Source organism: Delphinapterus leucas, chromosome 9 (assembly GCF_059928025.1).
Source record: "Delphinapterus leucas isolate spDelLeu-1000000601 "Yukka" chromosome 9, BTC_Dleu_Yukka2, whole genome shotgun sequence".
Classification (NCBI taxonomy): domain Eukaryota; kingdom Metazoa; phylum Chordata; class Mammalia; order Artiodactyla; family Monodontidae; genus Delphinapterus; species Delphinapterus leucas.
The window spans coordinates 59,195,879-59,214,507 of NC_143137.1; the positions used below are offsets into that span (position 1 = coordinate 59,195,879).

An 18,629-nucleotide genomic window follows, 5' to 3' on the forward strand; every position below is an offset into this window, starting at 1 on the left:
TAAAATCACTTGGGGGAAATTAATAAATGAAAAATGCAATCATCTGATCTCTTACTCTTCGTTAAAGCACTCTTTCTCCAAAAAGGGGAAATTATTATTCTTTTCCTTTTTAATAAAAGGCCCACTAATAACAGACAGGAACAATAAAAGGCATCTCAGGGGAGACCTATATGTGAATAAACTAGAATCAAAACTCAGATCTAGTTTAATTATCAACTCTGGCTCTGTTCCAATTCCATATCCCTCCAAAGTCTCTCTGTCACCATTCTAGTTAACGTCTAGGAACTTCATTTAACTTCAGTGGTCCATGGTGCACACAGGCCAATTAGACATGTTTAGAGACGCTGGCCACTGTATCGCCATGGCAAAGGAAATATCTGTTTTACTTCCCATGCTTTTTTGGATGTGGACACTATGGTGAAAGCCCAAAGGAGCTTTAATCAATTCTTAAGTTGCTGGAATCATCCACCCAAGCTTACTCCGGCAGCTCTGTCTGGCATGAAATTGTCAAAAGATAAAACACAACAGGATTTGTGTCTTACACACATACACTGCTATCTCCAGTGTCTTTTTCCTTCTTTTCAAGCTCTTCATCTTGGTTGGTATCACACCTGCCCAATCAATCTGAGGGAAAAAAACCATCCTGAAGGATGGTGGTTGATAAAGAAGTCAGGGCCAGGGCAGGTCTTTTCACATGCTAATTCCTGCTTACTCTAGCTGTACCTGCAAATACAGCTTGAAACAGACTATTTCTAATACAGGGGAAGGTAATTACACTCACAAAGGCACCTCTGTGTCAGGGCTGGGCACCAGGAGCCAGCAGGTCTGGGAGACAGAGGCTTAACAGAGACTCCTGCAGTGAATGCACATTGTCTAGCATGGGGGAAAATGCCAGACCGGGGGGGACCCTGCAGCATTCAAGACAACAGTGGTGCACCTTGTCTGGGAAGGTTATTTAATGCTTCTGGCACCTGTAGTCAGAGCCACCCCTCTTTTCCTACCTTACAGGTTTAGAATTTATTTGGCATGTATAATTGTATATTTTGATCCTGGAGCTACAAACAATGGGCAGCATGTCATGTCTTGATCCCTTAGCATTCCTCTTGGTTTCTCCCAAGCGAGTTAACCCTTGTATACACAGTCTGGCAGCACCTCTCCTGCCCAGTCAAGGGACAGTTAGGGATTTGAACAGGGTGCATTTCAGTATCTTGCTGAGAAACATTACTGGTGCCAAGCTCCGTTATGTTGTGTCACGGGCGTTAAAGCCAAATCAACCAGTCAACAATTGGAGACTCCATATAAGTGACACTGAAGTTACTTCAATTTGAATATAAAATATCAATGCCTACTACTTGCTTTCTTTAGTCCAGGGACTTTTAGATTATTGGTGTCTCCCTAATTTCATTGCAATTCTAACAAAAGCACCTTGGTAACTCAAGGTTTTTTGTTAGGACATGCCACTCGTGTGCCAGGTCTAATTCTCTACTGTTCTACTATTACATGCTGCTTTGCCATCAATGACGCGCATCATTTAGATGGACTGGAAATCCAATAAGTGGCTCAGAGTTTTATTACATGGAATTTTGGTCTCTGAGAAGCTTTGTCCCCTTCACAAAGCTATTCTGTAAAAAAGTCCCATCTTTTCCATTTTTCTTTTCTTTCCCTTCTTGCTGTCTTTCCCCCCAACTTCCCCCCGCTACCTATTTGCAGGTTGCATGGTTTGTTTCTAGTCCCGAGGTTTAGACCCTGAAATTTTTACTATAAATACTTAACTTACAGTCTGTTATCTTTACCTTCCTCCTATATAATACTTGCACGTTAGACTACTTAAATTATAAGCAACCCCTCCATCTTATCATTGTTATGGACTTTAATTCTAGCTCAGATAACATTAAGCATTGTAATTACCATCATACATGCATACGTATACATGTATGCATATACACACACACACACATTTAAATTCAGACAATGTTATTTAGACTAAATATTTACCACTTTTCTTTGCTCTTCATCCCCTGTTCCACCTCCAAACTACCATCTGGAATCACTTTCCTCCTACTTGAAGTACATTCTAGAATTTCCTTTGGTACGGTTCTACCAGTGATATGCTTTCTGAGTTTTGCTAGTCTAAAAACTGTCTTTATTTTACCCTTGTTCCTGGAAGACATTTTTACAGGGTATAGAATTCTATGTTGAAAGGTTTTTTCCTCTACACACTGAAGATACCATTCAAATGACTTCTGGCTTCCACGGTTCCTGTTTCTAAGTTAGCCACCAGTTGAACTATTCCTCTTTAAAGACAATCTGCTTTTCTCTCTAGCCACTTAAGAGCTTCTCTTCAGCTTTAGCGTTCAGCAGTCTCATTCTGACTGTCTAGCCTGAATTAATTTTATTTATCCTGCTTGCGATTTGCTGTACTTCTTGAACGTATGGATTGATAGCTTTCAATGGTTCTGGAGAATTTTCAGCCATCATTTCTCCTTTCCTCCCGGTTTTCTTTTATGCCCATTAGACCTCCTCACACTTTCCTGTGTCTCACTCTCTCTATTCTGAGTAATTCTCTAATTCTCTCTTCAGCTGTGTTTAATCTGCTGTTAAAGCAAGAATTTTGAAATGCTGAATTTTACATTTCAATCATCATAAATATACTCACCTTTTTAATTTTTAAAACAAAAACATTCACTTTAGAGCTATGATAATTTTTAAATTTTAAATCTTTGGAGGTTTAAAATGCTGTCAGTTGTTTTTGCCATCTCTTTTTAAAGTGCCTTGTTTCCTTGTGTGATTTGAGACTTTTGTTTATGAGCTGCCCATTTTCCTTGGAACATTATCTATGAAAATTCTTTAACATCTGGGCTGAAGGTGGGTTCCTCTTAACGAAACTTGTGTTTGCTTCTGCCAGGTAGCTGGAGGCACTACCAATTCAAGATTATTTAAAATAAATTCCCAGCTTGAGAGTTTTCATATCACTCAAGAAATATAAATTCAGTCTGCAAACCTATGTGAGACAAGCTTGGAGTTCCTGATTCTTAGGGGTGGGTTTTCCCCTCCCCCTTCTCTCTCCCTCCACTCAGAAACAAAGCAATTTTCGTTGCTGTCCAGATAGTATGAGGGAGCATTAAAAAAAATTTTTTTAATTGAACTATATTTTATTTACAATATTGTATTAGCTTCAGGTGTACAGCAAAATGATTCAGTTTTTATATATATATACACACACATGTGTCAAAATGTATCATCTTAAATATGGATCTATATCTGAATTCCGCCACTCCACATCAACAGCAGGATACTGCAGGGGCAAGAATACAGACTTTGGAGTCAGAGACCTGGGCTCAGATTACTGCTCTGCCACTTAGCTACCTGATGTTGGGCGAAGTTCTTAAAATCTCTGTGCCTCAAGTTCCTCTCCAAAAAAAGCGAATAATATTTGTACTGACACAAGAATTAAATTTATATTCAATGATGAATATAAAGTACCTAGTATAATACCTAGCACAAGGACCTTCAATAAAAAGTGGTGATATAAAGACAATTACTATTATCAACAAAAAGCATACTGTCCTGTTGGAGGGGAAAACAGAATTAGCTGATATAGTCTTTAAACAACTGGCAGCTGGAGTGTGACTCCTATATGGTTTCATACCTGAATCACAGGAGACCTCTACATTTATCAGGCTAAGAGCAAATCTTTTATTTGGCAGAAGACCTAATCCTATCAAGTAAGCTTAAACTAGTTTGCTAAATTGATCATACTCCACATGGGACTATGGCTGTCACAAGACATATCTCCTTCATTTTACAGTAGATGAACATTTCTCAAATTAGCCATCTTTTAAATACAGAACTTGGTCACAATTAGAAACCAGAGAAACATAAGGATAGATTAGTAGAAATATATCTATCACTTCTGGAAAATATATTCAGAGCCTTCTATCAACAGTGGAGTAGTAGCATCACTTCCAATACTTCTAAATATAAAGAACAGTATATTAGGGCTTCCCTGGTGGCACAGTGGTTGGGAGTCCGCCTGCTGATGCAGGGGGTCCCGGTCTGGCAGGATCCCACATGCCGCGGAGTGGCTGGGCCCGTGAGCCATGGCCGCTGAGCCTGCGCGTCCGGAGCCTGTGCTCCGTAACGGGAGAGGCCCACGTACCGCAAAAACAACAAAAAAGAACAGCATATTATATTCCAAAAGGTGAACTAAAATAAAAAAGAGCTGTTGAAACCAATCCTGCAGGCACTTAGCAAAAAACAAAACAACAACAAAACAAAACACTAACTGGATAAAAATGTTTGCCTCTAGAAGGTTACCCACAGCATGAGGCTAGGAGGCTAATGTTTTACTATTACATACTTTTTTATATCTGAATTTTCTTCTCTTAAAAGCTATACTACCTGTTAAAATTAACTTTTGAAAGAACTTTATGGCACTAGAATTATTCTCTCACCTCCCTTAATACTGATCACTTTGAAGGCAATAAGGCCATACTCATCTCTGTAACTCAGCACACCTCAGAGTGTTAGCCCTCAACAAATATTTGCTGGGTGAATGGGAGAATGATAAAAAATTAACCATTTTTTAATATTTTAAAGAATATTTTCTAGCCCCCTTCAGCACACTCCATTTCTTCCAGCACTGTTCAATAAAAATAATATTTTTCACGATGTCTCCTTTTATTAGCTCTTCCAAATGTAGGTATCATTACTATCCTCTTTTACCGATAATGCATTTGAAACACAGGGACAGAAAGGGTTTTTTAAGTCTTTCTTTTTTTTTTTCAGTTTTTTTTTAAAATGCAAACTTCTAAGCAGAATAGGGACAGTATTACATCATTTCCAATATTAGTCACAAGTTCACACCATGTTAGATATAAAACCTGGCCCCTTGAGGTACTTGATATCCTTTCATTAATTTCTAAAATAACTGTCTTTTAATAAGACAAAATGCCCCAAATGTTCATTTTACAGCAGATACTTATGACAAAGTTATCAGGAAGGCACAAAGATTTTTTTTTTTTTTTTTTTTTTTTGTGGTACGCAGGCCTCTCACTGTTGTGGCCTCTCCCGCTGCGGAGCACAGGCTCCGGACGCACAGGCCCAGCGGCCATGGCGCACAGGCCCAGCGGCCATGGCTCACGGGCCCAGCCACTCCGCAGCACGTGGGATCCTCCAGGACTGGGGCACGAACCCGTGTCCCCTGCATCGGCAGGCGGACTCTCAACCACTGCGCCACCAGGGAAGCCCCACAAAGTTATTTTTCAAAGAACACAAATCGCTATCATTTGGGTAGCAGCTTGGCTCATTGTCAGGTTATGTGACTCTCTGCAGGGCACGTGGGGTTTGCACTGCTATGCTGGTTAATGCAAGAGTTAAGGAAACAGAAGGGTCCTCTTGCCTCGCAATGGATAAAATCATTTTAATTTCTTTAATTTCAAGAGTTGATATCAGATCTAAGGTAACATGTGCTTATTCTAAAAAACAAAACAAAGCAAAATTGAGCCATTCTAACTCATGTTTTTAAAAAGTATTGGGTACTAAAAGGAATGAGGAAAAAATGATCATATAACTACCCTGACCTAAGCTATCACACATTCGTGCTGTTTGGTATCCTCTCAAATCTTTTCATCTCCATTTTCCTAGCACGCTCGCATCAACAATGACACCAAAACTGCCAACTGCTCCATATCCGTGTGTAGCATAGAACCTTGTCTTTGAACTTCCCTGAATTATCTATCAGACATATGCTCTCTCTCATCTGGCTCAAGATATCTCTAGGTGATAACTCATGTTTCAAAGAGAGATTGCATTGAGTTTGAAACCCAGCCTCCCACTTCCTTACAAGGTATATGACCTTAGAAAAATTACCTAAACCCATCGAGCCTTCTTTTCCTCAACTGTAACTTGGAGCTAAAAAAACAAAAAAAACCCTATCTGCATCAGTAGGCTGTAGTAGGGATTAAATGATGTAAAGTGTATACAGCTCTAAACATGGGGCCTAGCACAAAGTGAGCCCTCATCAAACATTAGCTCTAACGAGATTGCACGCACATGTGAACAAACACACACGCTTCTAAGCCTGGACCCTGCCTCTGTCCCTCCTGAAAGTCCTAGCACCATATCTGATCTTGCCCTATCTTCAGATGTTTCAAATCCTTCCATTTTCAGTGACTCTTTTTTCTGTCTACAGACAGGCATGGTTCTTCCAACGAATTAAAACAAACCACAAATATCTCAGCCTCTTCTCCCCTGTAACGTTATCCCTCACGTCTACTTTTTCTTCCAGTTGCTGTATGCTTTCACTTGTTTCTTTCACAGTAAAATCTTTAGGTTGAATGGTCTGTATCTGCGAATATTTTCTCAACCAGGTTTCTACCTCTACCATTCTCCTTAAATTGACTTCTTAAGGATAACCAGTGGCCTCCATCTTTAAATTCAAAGGCCTTTTCTTGGACTTCAGTCCCCTTGGTCTGCAGCACTAGATACTACTCAAGTTCTTCCTCTTCTGCTTCCATCTCAGCTCTCTACCAGCTCCCACAGCACTGTTTCTTCTGGTTCTCCACCTGACAGCTGCTTCTGCTATTTTCTCCCCCATACTCACTTAACTCCTGCCACCCTAATGAGGGTAGTTTTTGAGTTCCATCATTGGTGTCCCATCAGCTTGGGGATCTTACCCACTCCCATAGCTTCATGCACGTGGATGACCCTTAAAAGACCGTCTAAAGTTCCCATCCCTCTGACAAGGCTCTAGTCCTACATTCAACAGGGCAGAGTAAGAAGAACACCAGACAGGGTGTCAGGAGACAGTGTCAGGCCTAGCTGTGCCCTGCCTACCAATCACCTAGCTGATTCTCCTAAGACTTCTGGGCTTCGATTCCTCAATTATAAAGGTAACACCAGACAGAAGGTCTTTTAAGGTTTCTTGCAGCTTCTCAAATATTATGAAATAATAAAATTTACAGCATCACAGTCCATCCAGGTGCTCAGGCCAGAAATCTGGGCTGATTTAATCTTCCTTTTCTTTTCACCTTTCATCACTTTCCAAGACTTTGTGAGTCTAACTCTCACACATCCTCTAAATATATCCCCCTAATGCCTCTCCCCACCGTGACGCCCTGGTTGAGGTCACGGTCATCCCTCCTCCCTGCCATCCCCAGTCTGTATCTTCCTAACTGGCCTCCCAGTCTTGCTCTCCCGTGTGGCACTCTCCACACTGACGCTGAATTACCCCTCCTTAAACACACGCCATTTGTCTTTGCCTTCTACTTGGTTAACTATGACTCATCTTTTAATGCCATCTCCCCTTCCAAAGCCCCCTGGCTTTCTTGCTATGAGTCTGCTCCATCCCTCTTAGAACTCTGTGCGCAGCACTCTGACAGCCCTTCTCAACTGCATGTGTTGTATTCCAAGGGTCTCTTTACTTGTCTGACCGCCCCCATGAGATGGTAAACTCTTTATAAAAACATGCACTGTAATTCATTTTCATTTTCCCAGTGCCCAGGGCAGAGCTTTCCAGGTGAATAAATGGAGGCCTCGGAACCTGGGAAAGCGATCTTTCATCTAGTTGGCTGTTTCCTTTATGTTTGACCTCCCCAGTATCCTGGTGTTCTGTGGTCATTACTTGTCAACTTATTCTCTCTCCATGCTTTCATATCATTGCTAGTAACTTGGAAACACCTGGCTTTTGCTTACCATTTATTCGCTCAACAAATATTTATCAAATGTCTACTTATGTGCCAGAAGCAGTGAGCAAGCTAGGTCTTTGGTATCACAGTTCACTCTGGCTGAGGGAGAGACAGAGACAGACGGAACTATCAGATGGTGATGGGTGCTACACAGAGACCTGGAAGAGGGGGATGTGACAGCGAGTGGCCTGGTGTCCTTCTGAAGAGGCATCTGCTAAGATGTGAGGGGAAGAGCCTTCAGGCGACTGAAAATGAGCGGATGAGCCTGGAGTATCTGAAAAGGAAAGGTGGCCAGCATAGCTCGCAGAGTAGGCGGGCGGTGCAGAATGGAGGGTGGAGAGGACGGGGCCAGCAGGGATGGAGCTGGTGTTCTAGTCTAAGCACAGTAGGTTCTAGTCTAACTGCTAGACAGCTTTTCACCAGAGACACAGTTTCTGTAGGCACACTAGCTTCTTATTTCCTCTGGTTTCTACTCAAATATCATCTCCTCAGAGAGGCCTTCCCTGGCCACCCTATTAAAAGGCAACATCCCAATTCCATCCAGCCTCCGCCCTTCTCCATCCCCTCACGCTGCCTCCTTCTTCTTCAAGGTCCTTAGCTCCACCTGATGTCATATATTTGGTTTCTTGACGGCTGACTTCTACCCACCAAAGTGAGCAGGGGCTTGGCTTTTCACAGTGACATTCTAAATGGCTAGACCAGTGCCAGGCATACAGTCAGACCTCAAGAGACGTGTGTCCAGTGACTGAATTAACCTGACTTACATTTTAACTACATCACTCTGGCTGCTGTGGGGACTACGGATCTGACAGAGTCAAGAATCAAAATAGAGAAACCCATGAGGAGGCTTTCACAGAGGTCTGGGTGAAAGGGAAAGATGGATGAATCAGAAGAGAACCGCCACTCGGGTGGTTGTAAAACCATGTAGTGTCCCTTAGTGTTAGAAAATTAGCATGGCAGGATGTCCTCAAAGCCACGACTAAACAATTGTTTTCTTCATATGGGGCCATGAGCTCATAAAAGCAGGTATTTTTAAAAGCTGCTATCTTGAGAAATTATTCTTACGTACTTGTATGCTACCAAGATAAAAGTGATAAACTGATGAAATCTGACAAAATCTACTAACACTAAAAAATGCACATGCCCCTTGACCTAACAAGTTCATTGCTAAGAATTCATTGTATATACTCACAAAAGCATGTCACACTATATGCAGGGATGTTCACCCTGTCATTGTGATGTCCCCAAACTAGAAACAACTTAAATACCCAACAATAGGAAACTGCTTTAAAAAAAAAAAAAAAAAAAAACTTAAAAGAAACTTATATACAGTTATTAAATAAAATGAGAAAAGAGAATTAAGATATATTGTGTGTTTAGGAGGATTCTGTTTTTGTTAAAACACACAGATACACCATTGATGTGTGTGTGTGTGTACAATTTTTGATAGAGAAAAGGGAGAGAGGGAGGAGAGAAATAAATACAGATTTAAATAGAAAGGTTTTCTTTTCTTAAAGATATATAAAAAACATAAGCAGTGGTAATCCTTTAAAGAGAGAATAGGGTGGTAAGGGGTAAAGAGAAAATTTTACTTTCTTAAAGACATTTCTGAATTATATCATTTTTTGAAACATAAACTTGTATTTTACTTTAAAAGACCAAACAATATCCCTTTGAGATAACTAGCAGAATAATCAAGAACATGTGTCATCACTTGCTTTCTGATATTATGAACAGTAGCTCCAATGATTCATTTATATACACACGATGAATGAACACACATACACAACACGCACGTATGTGGATGAAAATACAACTGGATGTGAAGCCTGTGGATACGGAGGGCCAGCTGTATTCATTGTGCTACGCCATTTCATAGAAGGGACTTGAGCATCTGTCCCCCGCGGGTACCAAGGGATGACTTTCTCTGTCAAATGCAGTGGGACAGAGGCCTTTGATTCGAAAACAGTAGACAGAGCTCATATTCCTTGGTGACTTTCCATGCTTTAGATGGAAGTGTTTAATTTGTGATTACACAATCTGAAAACAATTTTCAACAAAGCTTGATGGATCTTTGCCACTATTGCTTCACTGACCATTTTTCGTTCTCAAAAATAGCCACGAACTACTCCATTGCTTCAGAAGCATGCATGCACCTTTTAGTCTATCTTAGCTGTGCCGCCATTTAATGTTAAATAAGTTCTATTCCACTCAGAAGGTATAATCTTTCTCATTGAAGCTCTGTTGGCTCCTAAGGAAAAGGTACCATTCAAAAGTAGATGTGTATCACTTTCTTAGATAAGAATTTATTTTACTTATACTCTAGGGGCTTCTGTAATAAAACAGAAGTTACCTAGTGAAAGGGAAATACCACCTCACATATTCTTAAGAAAAGTAGTACCTGTTGCAGATTTTAAAAAACTACATTATATTCAAACAGCTCTTTCAAAGGCAATTAATTATCCTGCCTTTACTTCAATCACCTGCCTACTCTAGGCTATAACAATGTCTCTATAATGGGGGGTACTTTGTTTACAGAGTTCGCTCTTTCTGCTCTAAACTATTTCTAACTTTAGGAATGTGAAATGTTTACCACATCACTTTTTTTTTTCAGTTGTAAATGTATTTCTAAAGCAAGTATTCTAATTACCTTTTACTGGGAAGTTGCAGAATAGTTGGGTATTTTGCAAGTCAATTTAGGAGAAAAACAGAAAGCCTGGTTAAGTCCAATTAAGTGAGGTTGAGCACTGCAGGTCTAAACACACAGACAGAGCCTACACTCAACCCCTCCTGGGTCCCACATTGTCATGTTAACAACAGCAAACAAAAGGTCCAAGGGAGGGAAAATGAAGATTACCTGTCCCACCTTAAACTAGGATAGAAGTTCTCTTTTTCAAGACCCACCCAGAGGGAAACATACCAGCTTTAAAAGTATTAGTCACCACCAGTCATTCGCATTTTTCTACCCAACCAAGACTAGAAACAGAGAAAAGCTTTATCACTGAAGAGCGCTATCCGGGAAAACAACAACAACAACAACAACGTAGTAAACTACATAGCAATGTTAAAGCTGTGATGCCCCTAAAAGGTGGGATCTAGAACCACTAAAGTGATTTCTGACCGTGGGGGCGTGGGGCAAGGTAGGTGAGCCTGGAGAAAGGAAACTCACAAGAAACAAAACCTGAGGTTAGAAGGTGGGATAAAACGAATGAGGATAAGCTACAAAACCTGAGGTTGGAAGGTGGGATAAAACGAATGAGGATAAACTACAAAAGCTGAGGTTGGAAAGTGGGATAAAACAAATGAGGATAAGCTAGGGTGGTAATACAAGACCAATCAGACTGAGCGGAGAGGGGAACTCTGCTGAATCAAGTCCAGCCTCGCAGGTCTCAGGGAGTTTAGCTGATGATACCAACGGCCAGCAGAACGGAGGAGACTGCCTGCCAGGTCACTCTCTCGCAATGCAATCAAGTTTCCAGAAGCTCAAAGCTCAAATTGTTAGTGACTTCACCTGGTAATTACCAATACACCAAAAGCAGTGTTTTGAAAGGCAGCACCCAGGCCTGTGGAATGCCTCTGAACTAGATTAAACCACCAGGCTAGTAATTAAACTAACTTTATATGGGAGAGGTCTCTTGCTCAAACTTGAGCAATCCTGCTCATTTCAGGAAAGCCATTTTAGAACAAAAGTGTAAACAAGAAACTTGTGAGCCTCGATTTCAGCTCAGATACCACCGTTGGCACCTCTATTCTCCTAACTACAAAATTAGGAGACCAACTACTTCCAAGGGGTGTTAAAGGGGATTAAGATTATGAAACACTGTGAGGATGAAAAGGACTAAAACTCAGTCTTGTTTCGTTTGCAGGTAGCTTAACAGTCTCTGTTTCTGTGTCAGCAAACAAGTTTTTACCATTTTATCCATCTAGACATTTCGGTAGCAGTCACTGCCATAGGACCTAAGCGCTTTGTACCAGACAACCCACTGAAAGACTGCTTGGCAGCTTGTCAAACACATCGTGTGACAGTCTGCAAGAGACTAAAAATTCAGAACAGAAGATGATTTTTCTTCAAATTGATGAATGCTATGCCTCATGACAATACTGTTTATTTCTTACAGCTGGATAACAATTTGGTAAATGAAACAGCTATCACATTGTGTTCCACTGCACGATCACCTTGAGCATTTTAAGTGCTACTTAAAACAATCAGCACGCTTATTCCTAAACACTACAAGATGCCTAAATATAAGGCCAGGCTTCCCCAAAAAACTAACCTCAGAGAAGAGGGTGTCACGTAATATTTGATCCTCACAGAGTCTCAGATCTTGGGGTACTCTTCCAACCACCTGACCTTGAGAAGTACAGAGCTCTACTTGGGGAAGGCAGATTTACCTGAAACAACCTCAGTTATTACTAACACTGGATGTTCACCAAGGTCACCTAAAAAACTGACTTAAAAAGAAAAGGGTAAAAAAGTATTCCTGGGGAATACTTTTACAAATGCTGTGCTGAATGTCAGAGCAAGGCATTTAAAGTTCACTCTAAAAAGCAATATGTTACATATGGGACCATTATATATCCATTCAGGATAAACTGGGAATAGAAAAGAAAGAAAGCAACTGTCGTAATGATATGTGTCTGTGGGCCAAAATTTCTAGGGACAATATTGCCCAGAGTCCAAAAGTGACTTCCTCTTGACAGCTTGGAACGAAAATGAAGACAATGGACTTTCCAAAACCACGTGAATGGCTGATTAAAAATGTGGATTAAGTGGTGATCAAGACGCTGATTCAAAATTCATATGAGAAACTTGAATAAAATATTTCTTGATATGTGTGTATAGAAAAAAGCAATATTAATTTTATGTAATGTGATTTTATATATCTATGTGTAAATAAATGAAAACCAACATTTTAAGTAGTTGTTTGACTTACCTTCCTATATCCCTAAAGGTTTACTTTATTCAAGTTGGCCATGAAACATTTTTTTTAATCTTCTCATTGAAAAACGGTGAACACCTTATGTCTGATGAAGCCTTATAACAGGGCACATATGAAGCTAATTCTAGTTCATTACAACTTCTTTGGTAGAAGAGTGTAAATAACAAATTTCAAGAATTTTCTATAATTTTGGTTTTGCGATCATTCTGAAAAACTGTTTTCTAAATGATAAATGGTTAAGATGCAGAATAATTATGAAAAGGCACACATAGGGATAGGTTTGGAACGTACAGGATCAGAACATAAATTCCTGACCTGGAATGGGCTTCGCGTGTGTGGGTAAACTGAGCTCAGCCCATCTCCCGAAAGATGGTGCCCTGTGATCCTGGCAGCTATCTTTCATAGACAACAGCACTGAGAATTAGGTTTTCATATCAGTAACAGACCCAAACAAAACTCCACCCAGTGCTGCGGCAAAGAGCTGTGAACTGAACAGTGTCTGTGGGGGTCATGACATCATACTCATCCTTGATTTCTGTTTTCTAAGGACAGTTATTTGGCAGATGGCAGGAAAGGACACCTCCTTCTAACTGGCATGAAGGTACCCTATGAGCTCCGGCAGAAGATCTTCTCTAGGTATAGAAATGTGAGGAATCAATTTCATGCCTATGAGCAGTTACTAGTTTAGGAGATGAGCATATACTCAAATAAATGATTGAAAAGAGTTACCTTGTAGATCCCAAAGAAGCCCAGGTCCCTTAGGACAGACAGAGCACTGACTCGGGGACCAGTGGTGATCTCTCCAGCCACCTGCAAACGGATCTTGACAATTTCCAAAGGATTTGTGAAAATCACCTGGGAGGCTCCTGCCTAAAAGGGAGAAAAAGAAAAAGATTTAGTATAACGCGGGGTGGTTCAGAAAGAGATGAGTGATTCTCTTCAAAGGAGCTCAGAATATTCTATTCTCAATAGACTGTAGTTTCAATCCTTGTCCCATCAATTAAAACAGCGATTATGAGTTTGAAGCAAAACATAGTTACTGCCTGGGAGGACTTGGATCAGGCTCTATTTCCTTCATGTGGAGGGTGAAAGAGCAAAGACCAGAGACTTGGCCCAACACAGAGAGGCTTCTGTTGGCCTCACCCAAGTCCTCACACTAAAATGACAAACATTCCTTGAAGCACAATCAACCCGCCACAGGACTCAAAGCCAAGCACACAAAGGCAGCCATAAAATGAAAGTCAAGTGGTAAGTGGTATCTAAATAAAGGGACACGAATCTGCCTGTCAGAACAGGAGGGGGGCAGAGAGGACACAGGATCTCGCATGATGTACTTCCTAATTCTGTCAATATTCCAACAACTGCCAGAGGACATGCAAACTTAGATGAAAGCTACTTTTTCTTCTCTTAAAAAATCAGATCGCTCATCAAACACCATTTTATGGACTTACGTATTATATTTACATATTATCTGTGTATAGAATTGCTCTTTTCATACAAGATAAATGTCAAAGTAGTAAAAATATGCATTAAATCAATTACAGCCCAAACTGTGAACAATGTGTGTTCATTCCAGCAAATGGCTGGGTGCCTCACCTCTAAGATCATCAGTGGAAATCTCTAAAGTGCACACTGTAAGGGGAATTTTAAGCGAGCTATTTTGAAGCTAAGCCTATATTTATTATAAGCAATTACATTCTTACTGTACTTCATATTATAAGCAATTACATTCTTACTGTACTTCAACTTGTTATTCCTTGTCTCAAATATATTTTTATATCATCTAAACTAAGGCTGACATAGAACGTACTTCAGAATCTTCATTATACAGCGACGTCACCGAACCAGACCACAGACATGGTGCTGACATTTATAGCTTAGCAGATGCTGTCACGGTAACATGCACAGTTTGGGTCAATATCATACCAAACTACTTCTCGCCAGATCCTCTGATCCTATCAACCAACGTGCGTGCCTTCACAAAATGGCTTGTGCTAATCAAAACCAGCTGTTAGGATGGTCTTTAAAGTACAGTTTAATACCTGGAAATAAAAATTAGAAACATAAACATGCACTGGGAAGGGATAGATTAAATGCATTTGAGTATGCTCCTGAAATGAGATATTATGCTGCCAATAAAAATAAGGTGGGAAATGGTCAATACACATTGTGAAGTAAAAACTCTCAGATGCGTAAATGCACGTACGCCTCTCCCGCTGCTATCCCTGACCATCATGTAAAAGAGAGACACCAATGTAGTGCTTTTGAGGTGGTAGGGTTACAGATTTCTTTTCTGCTGTGTTTTTTGTTTCTTCTGCATAGATCATGTGTTACTTCTATAAAGAAGTCATGTAGCAGTATTCATTTTTATCTAATATGAGAAGCAACATTAACCAAAAAAAAAACAAAGAAAAATGTTCATCCTTTTAACTCTCTCAATCAAATCGTTTTTCCATTTTTACCAACTTGATACCTTAGTCAAGACACATTTGTTCCTAAAAACAGACGAGGATTTTCCCTCTCTCCACACATTCAAACTATGGAGAAGGCAGTATTCCCCTGTGTTTAGGCTGCCACAGGCTCCCTCTCTGTACTTGCTTAAATCATGTTTCACCCATCACCTTCATCTCTCCTGAGTGACTCTACAGAAGTGGTAGGAAAAACCTGGGTTGTATTCACGAAAAGGCCCACAAAAGGCCCTTCTAAAGTGGGAGGGAGAGGATGGTGTGTTCTTCTGGTCCACACGAAGCCATTCTGCTTCCACTGCTCCCAGGGCTCAGAAGAGCCATGCTTTGCTCCCAGGCTGCTGTGACCCGCAGGCAGGTGGGAAGACCAACCCCTGCAGCCCTTGAGTATTTTGTGAGTTGGCACCTGCGTCTTTCCAAGCGACACCGAGGGGGTTGCTGATGGGAGCCATAATGAAGAGATGAAAAGGACCTGGCCTAGTAACAGCACTGAGGGTACAGTAAGGATTGTGTCTGTGCTTCTGGACCTGAGTTCTCATGTTGTGAAAATGAATACAATTTTACAAATTGTTTCATGGGGCAGAAGGGCTGGGAAAGATTCGCTGAGTTGGAATTAACCTGAGGCTGACTTTTAGAAGCTCAAAAGTGGGTAAGACCGTGTCTACCACGGGTAGAATGGCGAGCAGTCAGCGTACACATACATGGATCTTCTTGAAGAACAGAACAGGAACGCGACGCACACTCACCAAGTGCTGCTAACAGCAGCTAAGGGGCAGCTGAGTGTCACATGTGACAAGTGATCCTCAGTCACTACTGGTCGTACCATCTCACTTGTTACGAGGATCAAAGAGATGGCCAATGTATAGCAGCCAGCACGGGGCTCAAACAGTGACTCCAAACACATTGGTTTCCTCTCCTCTAGCTCCTAAACTGATGGCTCTCCTCCCTGGTGGCATGTTACAACTGCTTGCAGAGCTTTTCAAACATAGTGACTTCTAGATCTTACTCCTGATAAATAAGATTTCTACATTTGCCCCTTCCTATGTGATTAAAACGTGTGGTGAGAGTTGAGAATCATTTTACTTCACTGCATCATCTCTAGGCTGCCTTTCAACTCTGAGAGGCTGCTTAAAGGGCTTAAAGCTGTGATTTCTAATTCTAGTTTTCTACATTCTTTCAGAGGGTAACATTTATATGTTTTACATCTGATCTCGTAACAAACCTTTTATACATCTCCAAGTGGTAACATTATTAAAGGGTATGATTGTTAGGTATAGAATTGCTATCTTATTCATTATCTGGTATGATAACTAATACCCACAAAAGTTAATAATATATACAATAAAACAAGAAATTATACTCAACTCCCTTGACTCCAAGCCAATTGACAGATACCAATCTTTTAGCATCGCACAGTGAAGTCTGTCTAATCACTAAGGATGATGCAAAAGTTCCCTTCAGAGAGCTGCAGGGAACAGAGGCAGTGGGAAGAAAGAGTGCAGTGATACTAAGAAAAAAATAATGTCGCACCAGTTACTTCTGGTGGGCTCAGAAAGAAAGAACCTACAGACTCAAAGTGGCACATTGTAGAGGGGCTGAAGATGAATCGGCTCTTTGGAGTCAAGCTGGAAGGAAATGAGAGACTCCAAGGCACCAAGAGAAGATGCTTATCATCAGACGCATGATGTCTGGGCACCATCATGACTTGATCGCCGAGCAGTGCGCTACTGCTGCTCTTCAGTCTCCTGGTCTATTATCCATTCACAGTACCTTACCCACGTCCCTCCTCTGCAGAGATCAAAGAGAGCTGAATCTGCAGACAGTGGACAGGAACACCTATTGTGCACATGACGTCTCTGTGCTCCTCATCACTTGAAGGCTCTGGCTGTGTGAAGACACTGCTTTTTGTGTGTGGGCAATTTTGTCACAAATCATTTCCCTGTGACTTTCTGGAGTCTGTGACAAGTAGGCAGGTGACGATTTTCCATACAGGAACTGGCTCCGTGTGGCATATTATGTTTACAGTGGGGAGACTGACTTGTCTTCAGGTTTCTCAGTATCGTCTTTGTGACTGAAATCTTAGTTGCTATCCACTATCTGGATCCATCTAAAGAGAAACACATATACCTATTGCAGGCTCACTTCTCCTACTTGATCGTTCATTCATATATTTATCCACCAAATATTTATAAGCAATCATGTTCAAAGTTTGTCCTAGCAACAATAAAGACACAAGATGAGTGAGAAAGAATTCCTGTTCTCAAGGAGTTTGAAACAGGAGTAGAGATAATAAATATTCCTTAAGCATCCATCATAGGCTATTAGGGTGTTGCTTTGCATGTATACATATCTTCAGTCTACTCAAAACATATGTTTTTCCAGATTTTACATAAGAGGAAATTGAGGCATAGAAAGATTAAAGCAACTATTACGGGCTGCGCTGTGTTCCACCGAAATTCATATACTGAAGTCTTAGCCCTCAGTACCTCAGAATGTGACTGTATTTGAAGATAGGACCTTTTAAAAGGTAACTAAGGTAAAATGAAATCCTATGAGTAAGCCCTAATCCAACGTGACTGGTGTCCTTACAACTAGAGGAAACCGAGATATACAGAGAAAGGACCATGTGAGGCAGAGTAAGAAGGCGGCCGTCTTCAAGCCAAGAAAAGGAGCCTCAGAAGAAACCAACCCTGCTGACACCTTGGTCTTCGACTTCCAGCCTCCAGAAATGTGAGAAAATAAACTTATGTTAAGTCACCCAGTCTGTGGTATATCTGCTATGGCAGCTCTAGCAAACTACTACAGCAACTTACCCTTAGGGCCACACAACCAGCAAGCAGAGGAAAGACGGAGTCCAAGAAATATACTCCTTATGAATACAAAAAATGGCACATGAGAAAAGATAAGTGAGATAAGAGCTAAAGTCCAGACACATTGCCATGGCAGTTCAAAGGAGGGAGAGATTTCTGCTGACTTGGATAATCTGGGGAGGTGGTAAAACACGTAAGATAATGCACCAACTGGTGACTGAAGTGCAATTAGGACTTAGGTAATCCAGGCAAGGAGTGACACAAAGCGACAGTGACAAGAGCTTGCTACACTTAGAGGGTAAAGAGACCCAGCACCACATCTGTCCAAAGAGATTTTAATTAGAATGATAATTATGATGAGATCAACATTATTGTCCCGCAGCATTTACTGAGTACTTACTACGTACCAGGCATCGTGCTAAGAGCTCTGTAAGAATTTTCTATTTTGGTCCTCATAATGTCGTAAGGTAGGTAATAATATTATTCCAGTTTTATAAGTGAGCAACCAAGGCTGAAAAGAGGTTACGTAACTTGCCTGAGGTCGTCACACAGCTAGGAAGGTGGAGCCTGGGTTCAAAGCTAGACCTGCTGGATGCCAGAGCCTGAGCATTTATTTCCACTGCTTATCATGGCAGCATGGAAGAATCATTGCTTCAGATGGCCTGGAAGGGGTATGAAGGAGGATGGTGAAAAATAAGACTACCGGGGCCAAATCACGGAAGGCCT

General features: G+C 41.0%; 1 protein-coding gene across 5 annotated transcripts in view; it reads right to left on the reverse strand.

The window, feature by feature from the left end:
- Positions 1-18,629, reverse strand: part of SLC25A13 (solute carrier family 25 member 13) — a 244,604-nt gene that overhangs the window by 58,788 nt on the left and 167,187 nt on the right. For all 5 annotated transcript variants that reach the window (XR_016394318.1, XM_022586487.2, XM_022586453.2 and 2 more), the window contains one exon: positions 13,358-13,498. Coding sequence is in view for 4 of the 5 variants with exons in the window: in XM_022586487.2 (XP_022442195.1) it covers positions 13,358-13,498 (141 nt within the window). In the remaining variant the exon portion in view is untranslated. The remainder of the gene's footprint in view (positions 1-13,357; positions 13,499-18,629) is intronic.